The sequence below is a fragment of the Mus caroli genome, unplaced genomic scaffold (assembly GCF_978045245.1).
Source record: "Mus caroli unplaced genomic scaffold, Mus_caroli_1 scaffold_4, whole genome shotgun sequence".
Classification (NCBI taxonomy): Eukaryota; Metazoa; Chordata; class Mammalia; order Rodentia; family Muridae; genus Mus; species Mus caroli.
In genome coordinates this window covers 95,068,347-95,088,028 of record NW_028227259.1, presented here as the reverse complement: position 1 = coordinate 95,088,028, position 19,682 = coordinate 95,068,347, and the positions used below count along the sequence as shown (strand labels likewise).

Genomic DNA, 19,682 nt, shown 5'->3' with positions numbered 1-19,682 from the left:
ATTGATCACTGAACCTCGAGAAGCCAGTGTCCCACAAGAGACTGAGATACAGCGTCCATAGCAGCCCTTCAAGTCTGAGGTTATGCTTGTGCCCTGGCCATCTGACCGTGTAATTGCTCTGTGAAATTCTGAAATACCACCTTACCTTCAAGGGAACACTTGAATTGGATAAAGTGCACTGAACCAGGTTAAGGTGAGGGGGAGAAGACCAATTCTACTCACTCTCCTCTAAAACCACGGACTCTACCTTGTTCCATTTTGAGGAGTTTGCCATTCAGTTTCCAAGAGAGAAACACAAGAGTTGGGACTGAGGGCAATTTGTCATGGAAGTGGGAATATTGTCCTTTAACTCCTTCTTGATAAATATTTGTGCACCTGAATGAGATCTCCCCTGGCCTCTCTCACCCAGATCTCTTGATAGTCAGAATATGGCTTCCTCCTTTCATTTTTCAGGCAATGTGACCAAGGCAGATGCTGAGAGAGAACTAACTATTCCTCTAGATGCCATTTGCATGGAGGATGACAACAGACTTTCTCATTTCAAAGCGCAAGACAGGATTTTGTCCATTTGCTATTAAATATCAGGCTGTGTGATTTATTTCTGTTTCAGCTCTGAAAGTTCCATAGCGATATCACCAGACTTTTGCTGCCTGGTCGCTTGGAAAGGATTTTAAATCCAAATGATGCCGGGAATTCTAAAAAGCGCGCTTCTCCAGCAAGGCCAGCTGAGCGAGCAAAGCAGGGCCCAGCACCTGCTTGCCTGGCATGGATTTGTGCGCTCTCATGGGCAGAGACTGCTGAAATGACTGCAGCCAGCAGCTGCTGGCTAATTTGTCTTTTGGAATGATAATATATATGTTGCTTATTGAAAGTCTGGGTGCACATAAAGGAACCCAGCAATGAGCGGAATTAGTGGAGTTTTGGATACACCACCTCTTGGCTTAGATTTAAAGGCAAGGGTGCTTTGCAAATCAAGAAAGGCCTCCTGGAGCATTCAGAGGCCTTGCTACATCTCGACGTTATCTCCTTCCTTTCCATTCCCTGGTCCAGGCCCACATTGCAGTTGTCTGCGTGCCCCAGTGTTCCTTAGTGTTTTCCTAGTGCCCAGCATCTCTGTATGCTAGTGTGGTCAACACTGCCTTGCTGATGATGGAAAGAATGCTTCCCTGTGCAGCGCTTCAGGTACCACATAACTTCCTTGGTACAAGCCATCGACTAATCTCTATTGCTCCACAGGTCACTACAATCTGCTGAGACTCATATCTCTAACTCCATCCCTTGCCTCTTTTGCTGTTCCTGACAAGACCCTCCCACTTCATTACATCCGTCTCCCTGTGCTCACTCATGTTCACACTTAAAAAAAAGGGGGTTTTCACACCTTTGTTTATACCTCTCAACAACCCTTTAAGGTGGACTTTATCATCTTCACTTTATAGATGAGGAAAACAAGGCTTGAGTAACTTAATTAGCTATGTGGACTCAGTTAGTGAAGGTTACAGTTCAAACGTACACACTGATCCTTGCACCTGGTTCAGGGTCCTTTCCATTTTTTCCCAGTGCCCTACAATTGTTTTTATGATTACTATAGATGTTTCCCTGGCTGTTTCTTAATTTTGATCTGTGCTACTGTGCCACTGGAAAGAGACAGAGGGTGCTTTGTTCACGGATGCTTCAGAACCTGCACTTAAAGGGTTAGAAAACACGGCTCAGTGGGTGGGAGCTGACTTATCAAGTGGTTTGGCAGAATGCACAGGTTTTCGCTTTGACACGCCGTACAGTTATTTCTAGGAGAATTATAGTCTTTTCTGATGAGTCCCACTAACAGGCATGCACAAGAGCAGAATATCTGGCATGCACAAGCATTCAGCCTGGGACTCAAGTGATTCAACGATGAAAACCAGGTCAGCCAGCAAACTCAGTAGCGATCTGTCATCCACTGAAATTTTAGAGTAGCTCTTGGAGCCTGTGAGCTCTGCACGGATGCATTCATCCAACTGTGGCTCAAACCTGTCCTAGAGATTAGCAGTAACAATACAGTGTAATGGCTTACTTGATATTCATATTGCACCAGGTACCGTAAGTAATTTAGAGATGACTTAAAGTATAGAGAGGTGGTGGTGCTCACCTTTAATCCCAGCACTTGAGAGGCAGAGACAGGCAGATTTCTGAGTTCTAGGCCAGTGTGGACTACAGAATGAGTTCCAAGATATCCAGGAATTTACAGAGAAGCCCTGTCTCAAACCCCCTCCCCCAAAGTATAGAGACAATGTATATACATTATGTATATACATTATACCGCATTCTATAAGTTTAGATTTCGTTGGGTGTAGGGATCCCGTAAGGGCCTGGAAGCCATCTCCCATGTATCCTGAGATATCTGCATGACATCTTGGCATCAAGGAAATCTTTGTATTGGTTATCTAAAAGTCTCCCAGACTCTTCTGTCTGTCCCACAGTGTTGCTATGTATTATGTTAATATAAAGAAGTTCAGTGGGTATTGGTGTTAACCGAGTCACAACTTAATATCGTTGGCACATGAGAAATGGGCCTCTGCAGCGACTGCTATGTGTCTGTCTGCTTCCTCTTCTCTCCCTGGGTCTCAGTCCTGCAAAGTGTTGGTTATGCCATCCGTGAGCATGGACGTTTGGCTCTGGGTGGGAGCTGGCTTGTGGCTCTTTTCTCAACATTAGGCATATGTTAGATGGGAATCAACGAATAAAACGGGGAGTTAGTATTTTAATACTGTTTTCTCCTTCTCTAGGTACCACCCCTAGACAGAAAGTGAAAACCCATTTCTCTCGGTGCCCCAAGCAGTACAAACATTACTGCATCCATGGCAGATGCCGCTTCGTGGTGGACGAGCAAACTCCCTCCTGCATGTAAGTGGAAGGCCCAGTGCCCATGAGCGAAGGGGTGCAGCATACTCCCAGCCTGGGGTTTGACAGCATTGGAAAGTCTGAGCTAACCCTACCATCTGTCCGGACACAGTTCCGTCGGGTCCTGCCTTCAGCCACTTTTTTTAGGGCCCGGCTCAGCGCCTTCTTGTGGAGAAACTGACGCAGACTTTCCTCCTGAAATTTGAGTATGAGAAACCAGGTCCTGCTGGTGTCCCCAACTCCCTTGTGCAAGAAAAGGCGATTCTAATCGTGTTAGGATGCTCGATAGTTCCAATCATCTCCTGGGTGTTTCAAATGAACACGGATTCTTTGGCATGTGTGAGTGGGTTCCGTAGCTAACGTATATACGAAGGGATGTCTGCCAAATTAGATGCTGTTTTTTTTTTTCGCAGGTGTCAGTAAAGTGAGAGGAAGTCAGACCTAGTTCTAAGCAGAAATCATCAAGGCCCATTTAGCCCACTCGGGAGTAAGTGGGGAGAGGACCTGACTTTTCAAGTCTTAGATCAAGAGTCCAAGTTCCACTTTTTTGTGTATTATTAATATTCATTTTCTCCTAATGGGATGCCCCTTTAAAGAGAATTCTAGGATTTTACTTCACAGAGGGATCAAGTGATTCTTTAAGCATATTTTTAACCTCAAGTTCACAGAATATGTATAGTCTTCTGCCCAGCTTCCCTAAAATGTAATTCCCCATAAGTACCTCACAAGCATTTAAAAATCTCACAATTTTGCCTGAACATTGTACATGGGCTTCCTCAAAATTTAATTGAATTCAATTCTAAGAAGAAATATGCACAGATAATACTTAGAGGTGGCATAAGAACTGCTTGTGTAAAAAAAAAAAGTGTGTGTGTGTCTAAGAGTAGACCTGAATTTTAAATTTTTCATTTAGTTTTCTACTGACTTAGAGACATATGCTGAATTTTTAAAAGATGAATGCCCTTTGACCTAGTACATTTTTTCTAACTGGTCCCCATGTCTGCAGATTTATTGTTCTTTAACTCTGTCATCTTCTGAGATGAAAAGCAGATTATGCAATCTCCCTGCCTAAGATCAATTCTCAGCTTTCCTCATTCAACATGCAGGTAATACCTGCTTCCTTGGCCTCCAAAATTCCTCTGATCCTGGATTGACTTTCTTGGCCCATTTTTCACTGTGTTTGCAGATACCCTGTAGGATCCCGTGTCCCTTCTCAGGGTTTGGTATACAAATCCCTCTGTTACCCTAGAGAGCTTTTTCCTACTGGTGATGTAAGATGGCTCCAGCTCCAGCTCTCCCTCCCTCTTGCTTTCCACGTGGGAGACTCACAGTGAAAACAATCATCATGTGAAAATAATCACCAGTTGACATGCGATTGGTTCGTTGACCGGTGAAATGACAGGAGAGGTGCTCTAGACATGTTCAAGTTTGCCTTCTAGCATGATGTCATCAGATTACAACCTACAGGAAGTTCTGCTCACTGAGACATTTCATTAAAGCTACTGAACCCAGAGTTCATAGTTCTAGACAAAAATTCCTAAAGTGCGGTGCATAATGGATGGCCATTTATGGGCAAAACAGTTGTTTAAAAGAGTCAGATGTAGCAGGCTTGTTAAAGAAATCATTACTCTAATTAAAAGAGGTCATGCATATTTGTAAGACTTAATTATATTCTTTATAGATGCTTAATAACCTTCCCTGCCACATTCAATTAAAGGTGATCCTTTTCAATCCTGGTTTTAAGAGCATTTTTGTTATTTTAAGTTCTAAAATTTTCAGCCTGTGGGTTTTTTAAAAATAAATATTTATGTTTCATGTGTCTGTGCACCTGAATATATCTGTGTGCACCACATGTACACAGATGCCCATGGAGGCCAGAGGAAGGCACTGCATCATCTGGAACTGGAATTACAAATGACTGTGAGCTTCCATGTGGGTACTGGGAATTGAACCTGGTTCCTCTGAAAGAGCAGCAAGTGTTCCTAACCACTGAGCCACCGCTCCTGCTCCTTCGCCTGTGTTTTGACCTTAGAATGAAGGCATCCAGTAGTCTTGAATGAAGCAGTTCTCTCCTTCCTGCTCTGAGATCCTCTTCTGCATCCTTATGGGACCCAGTGTGCTTCTCTATCCTCTGCCCAGCAATTCACATTTTCATTGAGATTGCTTCTGGTGAGATTGATACTGTTGGCTTCTGAAGCATTTTGTCAGCTACGGTGTTGGCAGCCGGGATCTTCTTACTGAGGCAGTACTGGCTTTGTGGGAATTAACTGCCTTGGCTCTTGTGGAGCACTGGCTACAGAACAGCTTGCCGATAAATCTTGAGGTTTATAAATAAATGAGGTCGCACAGAAATCTTTTCAAGGTGCAGAATCTGCTCTTTTTGATGTTTAAATAACTGCATGTGGCCAGTATCTCATTGTGTTTGGGTGTATCTGTAGAGAATAAGGGTAAATAAATATTAATGCGAAGATGCCGGTGTTGCAAGAAATAAATTTGATTCAAATGTGCTCAATTTTTTTTACGTATCTTTTAAGGTTCTATAACAACTCATGAATTTTATGCAGCATCCATGTATCACTGAGCCATTAGATCAGGGAGCCTTGGATGGATAATTCCCAGCTTGCTCAAAAGCTTCCCTAACAAGAACCACAGGCTAAGGGAGTCTGCTGAGCTGAAGTATATCTTGAGATTATATTGATAGAGATGTGAGAGACTGAGGGAAGCCATAGTCCCAGTGCAAACCCTGACTGATTCTGGTTGCTTTTCTTTAATAGAGGCCATGGACTCAAAAGAGACTGTCTAGAGGGGAGTGGAGTCCAGGCAGTGGTGAACACACCTGGACTGTATCCATACTCACCCAACTCACAGAATAGGCTAGGCTAGGACTTGCGATGTATCTGTGAAGTGTGGATGCATAAACAATAGAAGCTTGCTTGCTGACATGTAGTCTCCCCAGTCATAGAGTTAAAACCCAGTGTGTGTGTGTGTGTGTGTGTGTGTGTGTGTGTGTGTGTGTGTGTGTTGGAGGAGATTCTATAAAATGACATTTATAGAACTTCATGATTTTGGACTTAGAGTCATGGGATTTTATATACATTACCATATTTGACTATATGAAATCATGTAATTTTGGGGTGTGTGTGTGTGTGTGTATTTGTAACCCTGGCTCTCCTAGAACTAGCTATGTAGATCAGGCTGGCTTTGAACTCACAGAGGTCTGTCTGCCTTTGCCTTCCTCAGTGCTGGCATCTAAGTAAAGTGCGAGCCACCACAGCTGGCCATATGAGATCATATTGTTTTAAGGTAGATCATTGATGCAGTGAAGTGTCTGTCTTACTCGACAATGACATGAGTGTTTGTGAAACTTTGTCTTCCTCATCATGAGGTTTTTATGAATTGAAAATGCCATGGAGGGAATTTTAACATCCCCTTCCGCACAGTCTGAAAGATTAAAACTGTAAAATATTTTAATAGGTGGCCATGATGGTCTGTCCCCTCCAGACAAGTTAATAACATTCTAGTGATGGTGAGTTTCAGTGAAGCCAAGTACAGTTGCTCCTGAAGAAAGCAGAGGAGATTGGACTTTTTTTTTTTCCATTTTAAAAAGAAACCATGTTCTTTATGAAGGAATGAAAACAGTGCTAATTACTTCCAAAGAGAACTGGAGACTCATACAAGCCTTTTTCCTGTGCAGCTGTGAGAAAGGCTACTTCGGGGCTCGGTGTGAGCGAGTGGACCTGTTTTACCTCCAGCAGGACCGGAGGCAGATCCTGGTGGTCTCCTTGATAGTGGTCATGGTGGTGTTCATCATTTTAGTCATCGGCGTCTGCACCTGCTGTCAGTAAGTGCGTTTACACTGACTTTTAAGTAAACCTGAGAAATTATATCTTGCTTTTCTCCTCTTTCCATTTCTTCTCTTCTTATTCTTTTTCCTACTCTCTCTTCATTTTTGCTTTGCTCTAAGTATATCAACTTTCTGAGGCTTGTGTTTGTTGACATAAAATTTTTATTAGTGGTGAAAAACATTGTAGATAATTTTTTATCAATCAACAGGAAATAAGTATTATAAGTTAAAATAAAATTCATAGATATCCTTGGGCTAAACGTTTCAATCATTTAGCTCCAAAGGCAGGTGTAGTTTATGTTTGTTAGTAAGTTGAATGGAATTATCATTTTCCAAAGCTGTTTCATTGCATAGTGACGTTGAAGAACAAAAAGAAGCCAAAACCTTTTTGTGACCATATTAAACTAATTTATTTTATGTGCATGGATGACCTCTTCTGTTTTAATTTTTATGAGTTTTCATTATGTATTTGGAATTCAGAGACACCTTTCTTTTTTCTTTGAGGGATAGTGGGTTAGGACAATTATTAATAGGGGAGCAGTTTCTTTGGAAACCTATCATCAAGTTTAATATTTTGCTGCTTTGATGGAGGAACACCCATCCCTTCCTAAACATGGCATCCTCCCCTGGGCTCTGGACTGTACTGAAAAGGGATGTTATTTGATTCCTTTGTAGTGTTCTTAGAATAAAACACAGAAAAACAAGCAAACAAGAAAACCCCCAAAACCAAAACCAAAACAAGACAAAAGACAATTTTGACCAGCTCCACAATTAGATATTTTTGAGATTTTGAACAAATTTCCTACTGTCTCTGAGCTTGGATTGTATTTTCTGTAAAACACACTTATTGAACTAAATAATTTATAGGAACCCTAGCTATCAGATTGAAAAATAGCTTTGAGTTTTTATACTTTATAGTTGAAAGAACTATTTTTAATTTTACACTTAGGCCTGCGGATATGTCGAGCACATCTGGGAAATGACCTTTTTATATTAATCTTGAACCACATGTTCAGAAAACTAGAGTGCAGCTCAGAATATTAAATGATTTTTTTCTTTAACATGCCTAGAAGTTTAGTAATATTTCCAGGGGTTACAGTCACTCTTCCAGTTTCTTATGCCTGACTCCACCCCTGCTTCTCCTTAACACCACGTAGTGTTCATTGCTCTGCACTGTGAAATAACTTTGCATGGCAATTTTTCTTCTGTCCACTAATCTCTATCAATAATCAGGAGCCAGACTCTTCGTATGTATATAGATATATGCCACCAGCACTGTGTCCTTATGGCAGCTAGCACTTGAACTTACAAAAAGGAACATGTCAAAAGAGAATCCAGGGGACTTAAGACAAAAGGAGCTTATACATCTCGAACAGCATAGAATTAAGGCCCTGGGCTCTCTTATTGAATATTTGCATACTGACAGGAACTCACATACTCAGACTAAATTCTAACACGTTATTTTTGAAGTCCTCTTCGGAAACATCGTAAAAAAAAGAAGGAAGAGAAAATGGAGACTTTGGATAAAGATAAAACTCCCATAAGTGAAGATATTCAGGAGACCAATATTGCTTAACGGTAAGTATGGTGAACGTAGTAGAAGGGAAAGCTAGAGATTGTAAGTCCTGAGTTGGGGCTTCACTATGTCTAATAATTATTGACTGGAATTGGGTTGTGCATACAAACATCTAAAGACAAATTCATTTTCTTTATGACAGAACCTAAAAGTTTTGCCCTAACTGTATCATGACATAATAACACAGAAAAATAGAAACAAGGTTTTTTTGTTTGTTTGTTTGTTTGAACAGGCTAAAATAATTAATTCTAATTTTCTGTTTAAAGGACATTCCACTCTTTCCATATCTCAAGTGTATTACTACAGAAATAGGTATTTTAATACTACATAATTGTCATGGCTACTTTGTATATTTTTTCTTTCACCCTTTTGAATAAATGAAGTATTTTAATTTAAATATTAAATCAAGAGAGGAAATACAATAGCAATAGCAATGGGATGATGATGGTAGTGATGTAGGTGTTGGTGATGGTTATGATGATGACAATGGTAATGATGATGGTGATGGTGGAGAATGAACCATACATAAAACACACTTCCCAACTCTTGAAATGTTCGAGAGTCAATATCCCAGCAAGAGTCACAGACCCTTTCAGCTAATTCAAGGCAGAGATTCTGTTGAGAGAACACTGCTAGGTCAGTCTCCCAGGAGTCGAGAAGGGCCATGGTGCCACTTGACTTCGGCAGTAGCCAAAAGCCATCAAATACCGTGCAACTGGAGGGGCCATGAGAAGGAGGAGCTGGTACCTTGCTAGGCAGAAGCAAGCACTGTGACAGAGAGAGCCACTGCTGAAATCTAAGCAATGAAAAAAAAGTGCCCCAAAGAGTCCCTGCTTCGAATCCTCAGCACAAGCTTGGCACTAGGTAGCTGCACCTGCAAACACATCAGAGTGGAGCAGTGTCTCAGCCATGGAATCAGTAGTAGGGGCCCCTCAGAAAATCTGCAAGGAGTGCACAGAACACAGCCTGCAAAACCAAGTGGGATGATTTGGATTATAGCGACACGAAATCCAACTAAGACGATTTAAAAAATAAAGTAGCGTGTAGATTCACTCGGTTGGTGCCGTCACAGTTCGCAGCACTGAGATTTGTGTATAAAGAAATATAATTTCTGCTAACTCTTCACCGCACTGGCTAAATTCCTGGCCAGTTCCTCTAGGTTAGAGAATTGGGAGCAATCAGGCCTGGTGTTTCCTTGTTCAGCCTCAGCATGAGAAACCAGTCCCTTTCCACAACTCTCCGGGTTCAATGACTCTCTGCTTTTCAAAAGCATCTTGGTAGCCAGTAGTGGCTAGTAACACTTGCTGAGAAATTACAGTGTTCTTGTCATTTATTACAAAGACTACCCTAGTGACTTGAAGCACAAAAGCCAACTCTAGATTAACTAGTGTTGCTTTCTTCTAAAGTTGCTGCCCCTGTATTCTTCATTCTCACAGGTTATAAAGTTATCACAAGCTGGTGGCAAGCTACAAAAGACCTGACTCATTCCCAGATGGACAGGGCACGTCTCAGGAAAACAGCTAGCAGAAATGAATGTTTAAATATTATATTTACTTTTTTATTTGTAACTGTGTGTTGCTTGTTATTGTTTTTAATAACGATATTTTTTTTTGTTACAGCCTAGTAGTTGAGAAAAAATGACCTGGTTAGGTGATGACAAAAATAAGGGACATTTGAATATAAACTTTGTTGCCAGGATTATTAAATAAATAAAAGAAAAGTGGAAAAGAAGTTAGATTTTTAAGAACTAAGTCACCACCATGCAATGGTAGTACATGCCTTTAATCCCAGGATTTGGGAGGCAGAGGCAGAGGCAGAGGCAGGCAAATCTCTGTGAGTTCAAGGCCAGCCTGGTCTACAAAGAAAGTTCCAGAATAGCCAGGACTACAACAGAGGAACACTGTCTCAAAAAACCTAACCAACCAAACAAACAAACAAACAAAACCCTGTCAATAATAGGGCTTCCCGGGTTTATACACTTACCATATGCTAAGAGCTTGAAATGTATTATTTTATTTTATCATTTCAGTGGTCTGTGAGATTGCATATTTTTGTCCTCATTCCTATATATGCAAAAGTTAAATGATTTCACTTAACTTTTTAGAGAGAGAGGAATTGAGCCATCCAGAACTGATATGGACCCAGAGTCAAAGCTGATGTGCTTATCTTTTTTGTGAATTTGAATTCCGACATCTAACTCTATAGTGTAATCCAAGATTTCCGTCTGAAGCACGCTTTGCTATGATTCTGAGATGGTAGGGCGATTTTCCCATGTTGACACAGAATACAGAGTCCTGGCTAGAACTGATGTCAGCATCATGATTCCTTCAGGATTGACTTCATGGCTATTATTAGCTTGCTTTCTCATAAAGTCTCAATGACATGAGAAAATTCTTAGATCACCAAAAACAAACAGCAAAAGTGAAAAGTGGGTGTTCTTTCGCCCTTGCATGGGTATTGATCCTCAATAAAGTATAAACAGAACAGGAAGAGACTGTATTGGTGGTAACCATATGCAACCATAGCCTCAAGTCCAATGCATGTATATTTGCTCTCAGGTGAACTTTAATGCCACAGCAAACATCCTGAATTGACCCATGTTGCCACTCCTGTGGTCCTTTGACTACATACTGTATTTAGTAGAAACTATATTAAACATAAAGAATTAAAATTTGCATTTGGTCAGTATTCTATAGAATGTGGAAATTTCCACATTGTTTAGGTAGGTCATTTACAGCAGCCAATGGGAAGATGTCTTCAGACAATGCTGCTTTGCTGCCTGTTTGGATCCTTGTAAATTTTACTTTACAAGAGAAATTCCATAGATTCAAACAAATGCCTGAATTCCCTATATTCTTCTAGCACAGTGTTTATAAGTAGGCTGGAGTTTCAAGAATGAAGATTTCCTGCCAATTCCACTAAGTCTAAGAACTGACAACTCTCAAAATGTTTTTTCTTCCTTGTGACTTAATGTTCATTCTTGAAAAATGGCTACCCATACCTGATTCAGATTCATGTCTTATCTAGTCTTCTTGGGCTCATGTGTGAGTATTCTCTCCAGTCTTTTTTTTTTTTTTTAACACTAAACAGGTTTGAATAACATGGCCATGAGAACATTACAAATCCCACCAGTACTGTTAAGTGTCTCTGCTTCCTGGTCCCTGGTTGACTGGCCAAAGCAGTCAATATTGGGAAACGCCTCATTTTTTATCTGAAATGTTTAATGGTGTCTCTTGAAATTCTGTTATCATGAAAGAATTTCAAGAACTCTCATGTTTTTATTCAAAGTGTATTTTGTAATTATTTTTGCATATACTATGTTGTTTATATAGACTGTTAAGGTTATAATGAAATCAAATAAATTTATTTTTAAACAAAGCAGACATATTTTTTCTTGGGAATTTTCTACTGGTATTATGAATTATTAGTGGAAATAAATGTAAATACAAATGCTTTTGAAAGTTTATAGAAAGCATTCATTGAAGCATTAAAGATATTCTACTTGGCTCATGTGTTTTCTTTTATAATGAGGCATTTGGAAGCATGGTAACACCCATGTGACTGTCTGCTCAGCAGTTTGACCCTTTCTTTGAACTCTACCTCCAGCTGTATTTGGTTGGCCCATTGAAGTACTTCCTGGGGAATTAGAGTCTTGGAACCATTTTTCCTTGGTTTGGGGAGTATAAAAATGTCTGGTTAAAAGTTATTGACATCAGTTCATATCTATATAGTGCTTTCAGAAGCCACATTGTTTAAGGTACTTTTAAGAGAGTGTAATATATATATATATATATATATATATATATATATATATATATATATATATATATAGTGTGTGTGTGTGTGTGTGTGTGTGTTTGTGTGTGTGTGTGTGTGTGTAATGATTCTGAAGCCAGCTAATAGAAAATATAGTATATTCATAATTTTTAGTGTCAGGCAATAGAAGAAATGAAGTATTAAAGTGGTTTTAGGCAAACACATAAGCCCACTTCTGTATATGTGTTATGTGTTATGTATATATTGCATATTACATATGGGTACATAGAAGTATGCAGAATGTGTATGCCTTTTGTTCAAGGCTTTGTCTGAGATTATATGGCTTTAAAATAAATCTGCCAATTTATTTCAAGAGATTGAATTTTAAAAAATAGCCCAATAGAGATTGGTGAAGAAATCTAACCAGTGGTCAGGGAGGCATGTGGCTACATGGAAGAAAAGACATAAGAAGTTTTTTAATCCACATCCACACACACATGCATATGCCTGTGCACACTGTGCACACATATGAACACATGCACATACATACAAATGAATGACCATGCATGTACACACACAAACCCCAACACTAACATGCTTTGTTTAAAGTTGTAGCAGCTAGAGTATTTAAGTGGGCCCAAGTGAAAGGAGATACTTATAAAGTAGTTTAAAATGGCAAAAAGCATAATCATGGAACGGTCTTATCCTTATTTTAAATTATAATTGATAACTGGTTCTAAATTAAATGCATTTTCAGTTAAGTTTATGTGAAATTTTCTAACATATACCAGTGACACATAGCAATTGTCAGGGATTATTTTGATTGATTGGTTAGAATTTCAACCATATGTGTTTTATGCTTTTATGAAGGTTATACTCTTCAAGCTCCATATAATTTAAGAATAATCCCCTGCATGAAAAATGATAAGTTGAACTTGTTTTGTGCATTGGATATGGTTTATAGAATTTATAGTATGTGTAGACTGTACCATTTTAAAGTTCTTTAATTTATGTTTACATTGAATCTGAGTTGTATTAATAAAAGTGATTAAAATGGAAAAAAAGAAGGTTTTTAAAAAGTTGTTGACACCTGTATTTTTCATCATGTGAACTTGAAAAGTAAATGAAGCCCCTTGGGGAGGGAAGGAGAGAGGGAGGGAGGGAGGGAAGAAGGGAGGCAGAGAGAGAGAGAGAGAGAGAGAGAGAGAGAGAGAGAGAGAGAGAGAGAGAGAGAGAGAGAGAGAGAGAGAGAGAACTTCTAGCAAGGTCTGTAGCAGCACCACAGACCTGGCCACTTCCACTGTAACGGCTGAGGTTCACTCCAGTCTGTGAGTTCCCTGAAACATGTTAGTATTTCCATAATAAATTCTTCATTTGGCTTAACATGGCTCTGTTTGAATTTCTTTAACTTGGAACTAAGTGACTGAGCTGTGTCCTGAGTTTGTAGGCAAGAGTTTCTTAATGGAAAAACAAAACCAACCAAACAAAAAACAATGGCTGTTGTCTTCTGTGAAAGGGTTATTTTCAAATAATGTATAAAAGTAGGGTCACTTCTAGCATCAGAATTCCATCTTCACTATCCAGCAGTGCAGGACTGCTCGGAGAAGGAGTGGGGCATTCAGAGAGCACCCCTGAGCACCACTGCACCACATGAACTGTGCCGCCACTGGTGAGAAACCTACAAAGGAATAAGGCATGGTCTCTCTAGAAGCACAACCTATCTGAGTGGGTGAGTAAGTTATATACTGAAAACTGAATCATTTTATGCTGTTCATGTAAATGTCAAGTTCACTGCAACACCTAAAAGCCTGGTAAAGCATTATTTTGGATTTGCCTATTAACATGTTCATAGAGGCAATGAGCATGTGATTCTGCAAGGACATGAGATGAACACTTTGTCTGCAGCTGTAGACATTAGAATGCAAGGCTACTCAGTCTTGGGACTCTGGATCTTAGAGCATCCTCCTAGGCCCTCAGCCTCACTCCCAAAGTTACAGCCATGGCTTTTCTGAATCAAGAGACTTGAATTTGAACTGAGCTACACAGTAGTTATCCCTGGGTCTCTAGATTGCTAAATATCTGTTGTGTAACTTATCAGACACCACAATCACATGTATAAGTTCCCTTAATGTTCCCACTCATGTACCTGTTGACATATTCTATCAATTCTGACTCTAGGGAGCCCTAACACAGGTGGTCTGAGTCATAAGGTACACACCATAAAAGAGGGTGACTTGGAAAGCTTAGGGAGCCAAGGACTTTGATGGAGGTTAGACCTACATTGGTGATTTGCTCTTCAAAGATAAAGGTCTTTGTCTCAGATCTAAGTTCTAAATATTCCAGAAAGCTGCGGTAGTTAAGGTGCCAGTGGGTATTGCTAGGAGAGAATAGGAGGGGAGAAGAAAGCAAAGATTTCATGCCTCATCCTGCATTGCACTGGTCACCATTGGGAGAGTATGTGGGCACACTCACCAGAAGGTGAGGTGCTCCTAGGCCTGAGGAGAGAACATAGTTCCCTTCTGCAATAAAATATTTAGGCAGTTTATACTTTCCACTCGTATCAGTGCCCCCAGTGTGAGCAAATGAAATGAAAGTCAGAGCAAAATGTTTGGGTCAAGGGTTGGGGATGGTAGGTGGCAGGGCATTTCCCCAGCATTCACAAAGACACATTTGGAGTCAAATATCCTTCGATTGTTCTTTAACTTGTTTGGTTTTACAAGGTGTTTCTTTGCAGGCAAAATAAGCCTGAAATGCCCCAACTTTTTGCTTCAGTTTCCTGAGTACATGGATTGGAGACATGCACCAGCACTCCCAGAAATAATATTACTGTTGACACACTACTTCTTATTTGACTAGCATATATTAGTTAATTGATTGATTGATTGATTCATCCATTCATTTATTTATTGTCTGTATTTGAAACTAAGCCCAGGGCTATGTCACTGAGATATATTTAGGAGGAAATATTCAAAAGAGGGACCTGAAGGATTGTAAGAGCCAGAGGTGGTGGATGGCTCCAGGGAAACAATGTCTTCCAGACACAACAGGACTGGTGAACTCACAGAGATGGTGGCAGCATGCTTAGGATCTGCAGAAGTTCAAGCCGGATGTGGTCCCAGCATTAAGAGGAGAAACTGGATATGGGGTCTGTTTCCTAACCAAGGATCTATTTGCAGTTGATACCTACTGGCTAAGGGAAAATCGGTTTTTCTCCAATGGTGAGTCACTGCTTTATCAACCACACTTCATGCCAGTTCCTATGCCCAAGAATAGTTGGCCAACACAAAATGAATTCCATGTTTTTATGTTACCCTGTTTTATTTTTCAGAATCTTTTGTCTTATTAGTTTTATTTGTTTGCTTGCTTTTGTCTTCCTTTGAGAGAGATACAGGGAGAGAAAGAGAGAGGGAGGGAGGGAGGGAGGAAGAGAGAGAGAGAGAGAGAGAGAGAGAGAGAGAGAGAGAGAGGGTGATGGTGAAGAACTGTGAAGAGTTAGGGAAAGAGAACAACATAATCAAAATATATTTATATGGAAAACATTTTAAATAAATAAAATATGAAGGAAAGAAACAGCTTGAGCAAAATTTTATAGAGGAAAATGAGGATGTATCCAGTGTCTATGACTTAGAGACCAGGACATTTCCTTAAAGAGATATTTATTTTACAGTAATCAGCATATAACTAGCTTGATCATTCCTTCATCCATCTAAACGTTGTTTTCAGGGATGTAGTAGGTGCCAAGTACTGTCAGCCCTAGATTTATACCAATTACATAACAGTGAAAATGTTAAAAAAAAAAAAAAAAAAAACAAAACCTCTGACCTCATGGCCTTTCTTTGAGTGAATCTGGTCTTTCATAACATAGAATGTAAGTGAGATGTATCCAAAAAAAAAAAAAAAACCTGTTACTGAGGGACATTATTATCAGATTTTAAATCTATAATTTTTTCATTATTTTCAAGTGTTTTAATTAAAAAAAAAAAGCTAAACCATGTCTTAGAGTCTTAAAGGGAAGGTGAACCTTCACCAAAGAGCCCAACATATAGGATGATTGGGTGATTTCCAGGATCCTCATTAATTGACATATTTTGCAATGACTGCCAAAGCACCCATGCATAACTATGGTTACTCAGTCTAAAATTGGCTTTTAATACTTCTGTTCATTAGGCTTGAAGAACGCTGGGGCTAGACTTGGGCACCTGCTATTCCTCAGAGTCCTTTATGCGTCAATACAATTCCTTTTCCCTTAGAGCAACCAATTCCCATATGATTCCCTTTGCCAGCCAAGCATTAATGCCAGAACATAATGTGCAATTACTCCACTCTTTGCTAACGTTACCAGACGCTAGGAATGTGTGTGTTATCATAACATCTAGCTGGCCCTTCTGCAAGCAACTCATTCTTCCCCAGTCCCCATCAGCTGCTGACATTTATGGAGTCTAAAATCCTTTATAAGGAAACTATAAAATTATACAACTCTGAAAACTGTATCATTAGTTATGTCAAATAATAAATAATTAAAATTATTGCTGGACAAAAATATTGTTGCTGGACATTTGAAAGGTGGTTCTGGTTGTACAATTGGTCAACAGTTAGAATCAGGATTTATATTTTAAAAGAAATGTTGACCAACCATGTTTTCAAAGGATTTTTCCCTGCATGATTTGTTTCTTTCGTTGAAGCTTAAATTATATAATAGATAAGTGTGGGACAGGTACACAGAAAGGCTCCTCCCCTTTATATTTTGTCTTTGGTCTATTTGAAGTGGCAAAATGTTTCACAAACACCAAGCTCCTTAACATTGTGTGCCATGACAAACATAATTATTTCTTACACAGTGGAGAAAGATTAATAAAATGTTCTGAAACTGTCTCACTCAAGCTGGATAATGGTGTTCATTGTTCTGAGTTTTAGGGAAAAAAGTAAGGGAAAATCTTGAACTTGATTTGATCTCTAGATCCACTTTTGAAACAGTGCAATGTATGAAGTAATTAAAGTAAACTTTATACTTTATATTTTTAACATGCTAGGAACATTTTGTCTACTCAATGAACTGGAAGCAAAAATTCTAAAATGTCACTTAGAAATTTTCTTATTTGCTTGGTTGGTTTTTATTTGTCTCACTCTTTAAAACAAGAAGAATGTGATCTTGAATTATTGTGCAAACCCTTATTTGCCTCCTAACTCTAACTGGACTTCCAAACATTTGAACTCTTAACCACATAGTACTCTCAGACACTACTCAAATGTCATGGGGAAGGGGAAGCTAGCCTCTGGTCTATCGCAATGTAAAGGTCATGAGCATATTCTTTGTTTAGACGTTAGGCCTTCAATTGCTACCCAACCTTGAGGTCATGGGTAGACTCTTTAACCCTGCTAAACTCTTCCTCTACAAAGTTGAAATAAATGGTGAATAGGGCAAGCTAAGAGGAACCAATGAGATTACAACAGTTAAATGCTTATTGAGATACTGGGAATATTTCTTTGTCTTCCCCCTTCCCGGTTACCCTTCCACACACACCCCAATCCTATCTGCCCTCTCTTCCTTCCCCTTTGCCTCTATGAGGGTGCTTCTCCAACCACCCACACATCCACTCCATTACTCACTCACTCCCACCCCACTGCTCCAGCATTTCCCTTATGCTGGGGCATCAAATCTCCATAGGACCAAGGGCTTCACTTCCCATTGATGTCAGACAATGACATCCTCTGCTACACATGTATCTGGAGCCATGGGTCCCTCCCTGTACAGTCCTTGGTTGGTGGTCTAGTCCCTGGGAGCACTGCATTGTCCAGCCAGCCAACATTGTTCTTCTTATGGGGTTGCAATTCCCCTCTGCTCCTCCAGTCCTTCCACCAGTTCCTCCACTGGGGTCCCTGAGCTCATGGTATGTACTCACTGATAAGTGGATATTATCCCCAAAGCTCACAGTGTCCATTATACAACCCACAGGCCATATGGAGTTTAGAAGGAAGGAAGACCAGGGTGTGGATACTTCAGCCCTGCACAAAGAGTGGCACAGGATGATGGTGGGAGGTGGAGGAAGGGGGACCTGGGAGGAAGAGAGGAGGGAGAGGGGGAAAAGGGGGACAGAATCGGGTACTGGAGGGGACTGGAAAGAGGTACAGAGGGTCAGAAATATTTCTGACCACTGGGAATGAATGGTTATCATTACTGTTGGTTATCATTACTAAGATCACTAACAGCAGTGTAGGTGTTAGTCATGAAAGCCAGATGCTCTTCTCTCCAGTTGAATGGCCACGCAGGTGCAGGGCAAGCTCACTAAGTGATTAGGGGTCTGTGAGTCCTCTGGAAAAGAATGCTGTTCTATGCCAGATAGAAGAGCCTGTGTTTAGGTGCAGCATTCAACCTCAGGGAGCAGACCAAGGATGCTGACTCTTCCATGAGTTCGCCTCCATCCTATCTTTCTATAGTCCTTTCATTAGAGAGCATGAGAAAAAAACATGATGTGGTGCTAGTGGAACTAAACACCAGGACTAGTGGGTTTTAAACGTATGCTGGGATGGATGCAAGCTAGGTACTTTCCATGAGCATCAAGGATGGGCTCAAAAATCATTTGGTCCAGGGTCTGGACAAACCACTCAGCTGTCCACAGTGGGGCTTCATAGAATCACTGGACAATCTCTTAGAAGCTAAGGCTAGAGCTTGTGGGCTTAAGGACCAAGCCAAAGACCAGGCTGCTTGTCTGACATTGTCATTTGCATCTTAACTTTGATGTATTCAACTCTGAAACCAAAGTGCCTTTTATTTATCTGCCTCTCCAATTGAACTAAAATAAGGAATATATTGTTCTGAGCTCTGGATCTGTTTAAAAAATATAAGCTGGTAAGATCAAAGGTTGGATCATATGACAGAATCTATCAAATTTAAAAATAGCATCATTAATTTAGTCCTTACCAACCTGGAATTCAATCACAATTTAGCCCCATGTGATATTTAAGAAAAAATATCATAGGTAAGGTATTGGTACTGTTCCAACTCAATTCTTCACTGAGATAGAAAGGGCAATTTGCAAATTCATCTGGAATAATAAAAAACCTAGGATAGCGAAAACTATTCTCAACAACCTCTGGTGGAATCACCATGCCTGACATTAAGCTGTACTACAGAGCAATTGTGATTAAAAAAACAAAACAAAACAAACAAAAAACCAAAAAAAACTGCATGGTACTGGTAAAGTGACAGACAGGTAGATCAATGGAATAGAATTGAAGACCCAGAAATGAATCCACACACCTATGGTCACTTGATCTTTGACAAGGGAGCTAAAACCATCCAGTGGAAAAAAGAAAGCATTTTCAATAAATGGTGCTGGCAAAACTGGCGGTTATCATGAAGAAGAATGCAAATTGATCCATTCTTATCTCCTTGCACAAAGCTCAAGTCTAAGTGGATCAAAGACCTCCACATAAGACCAGAGACACTGAAATTAATAGAGGAGAAAGTGGGGAAAAGCATCAAAGATATGGGCACAGGGGGAAAAAATTCTAAACAGAACAGCAATGGCTTGTGCTATAATATCAAAAATTGACAAATGGGACCTCATAAAATTGCAAAGCTTCTGTAAGGCAAAAGACCCTGTCAATAAGACAAAAAGGCCACCAACA

General features: G+C 39.9%; 1 protein-coding gene across 1 annotated transcript in view; it reads left to right on the top strand.

Annotated features, from left to right (window-relative positions):
- Btc (betacellulin) overlaps positions 1 to 12,038 on the top strand; it is a 44,540-nt gene extending 32,502 nt beyond the window's left edge. The window contains exons 3-6 of the mRNA XM_021163654.3: positions 2,763 to 2,880; positions 6,572 to 6,718; positions 8,192 to 8,299; positions 9,734 to 12,038. Of these exons, the coding sequence (XP_021019313.1) occupies positions 2,763 to 2,880; positions 6,572 to 6,718; positions 8,192 to 8,297 (371 nt within the window). The 3' untranslated portion in view covers positions 8,298 to 8,299; positions 9,734 to 12,038. The remainder of the gene's footprint in view (positions 1 to 2,762; positions 2,881 to 6,571; positions 6,719 to 8,191; positions 8,300 to 9,733) is intronic.
- Positions 12,039 to 19,682: the final 7,644 nt, after the last annotated feature.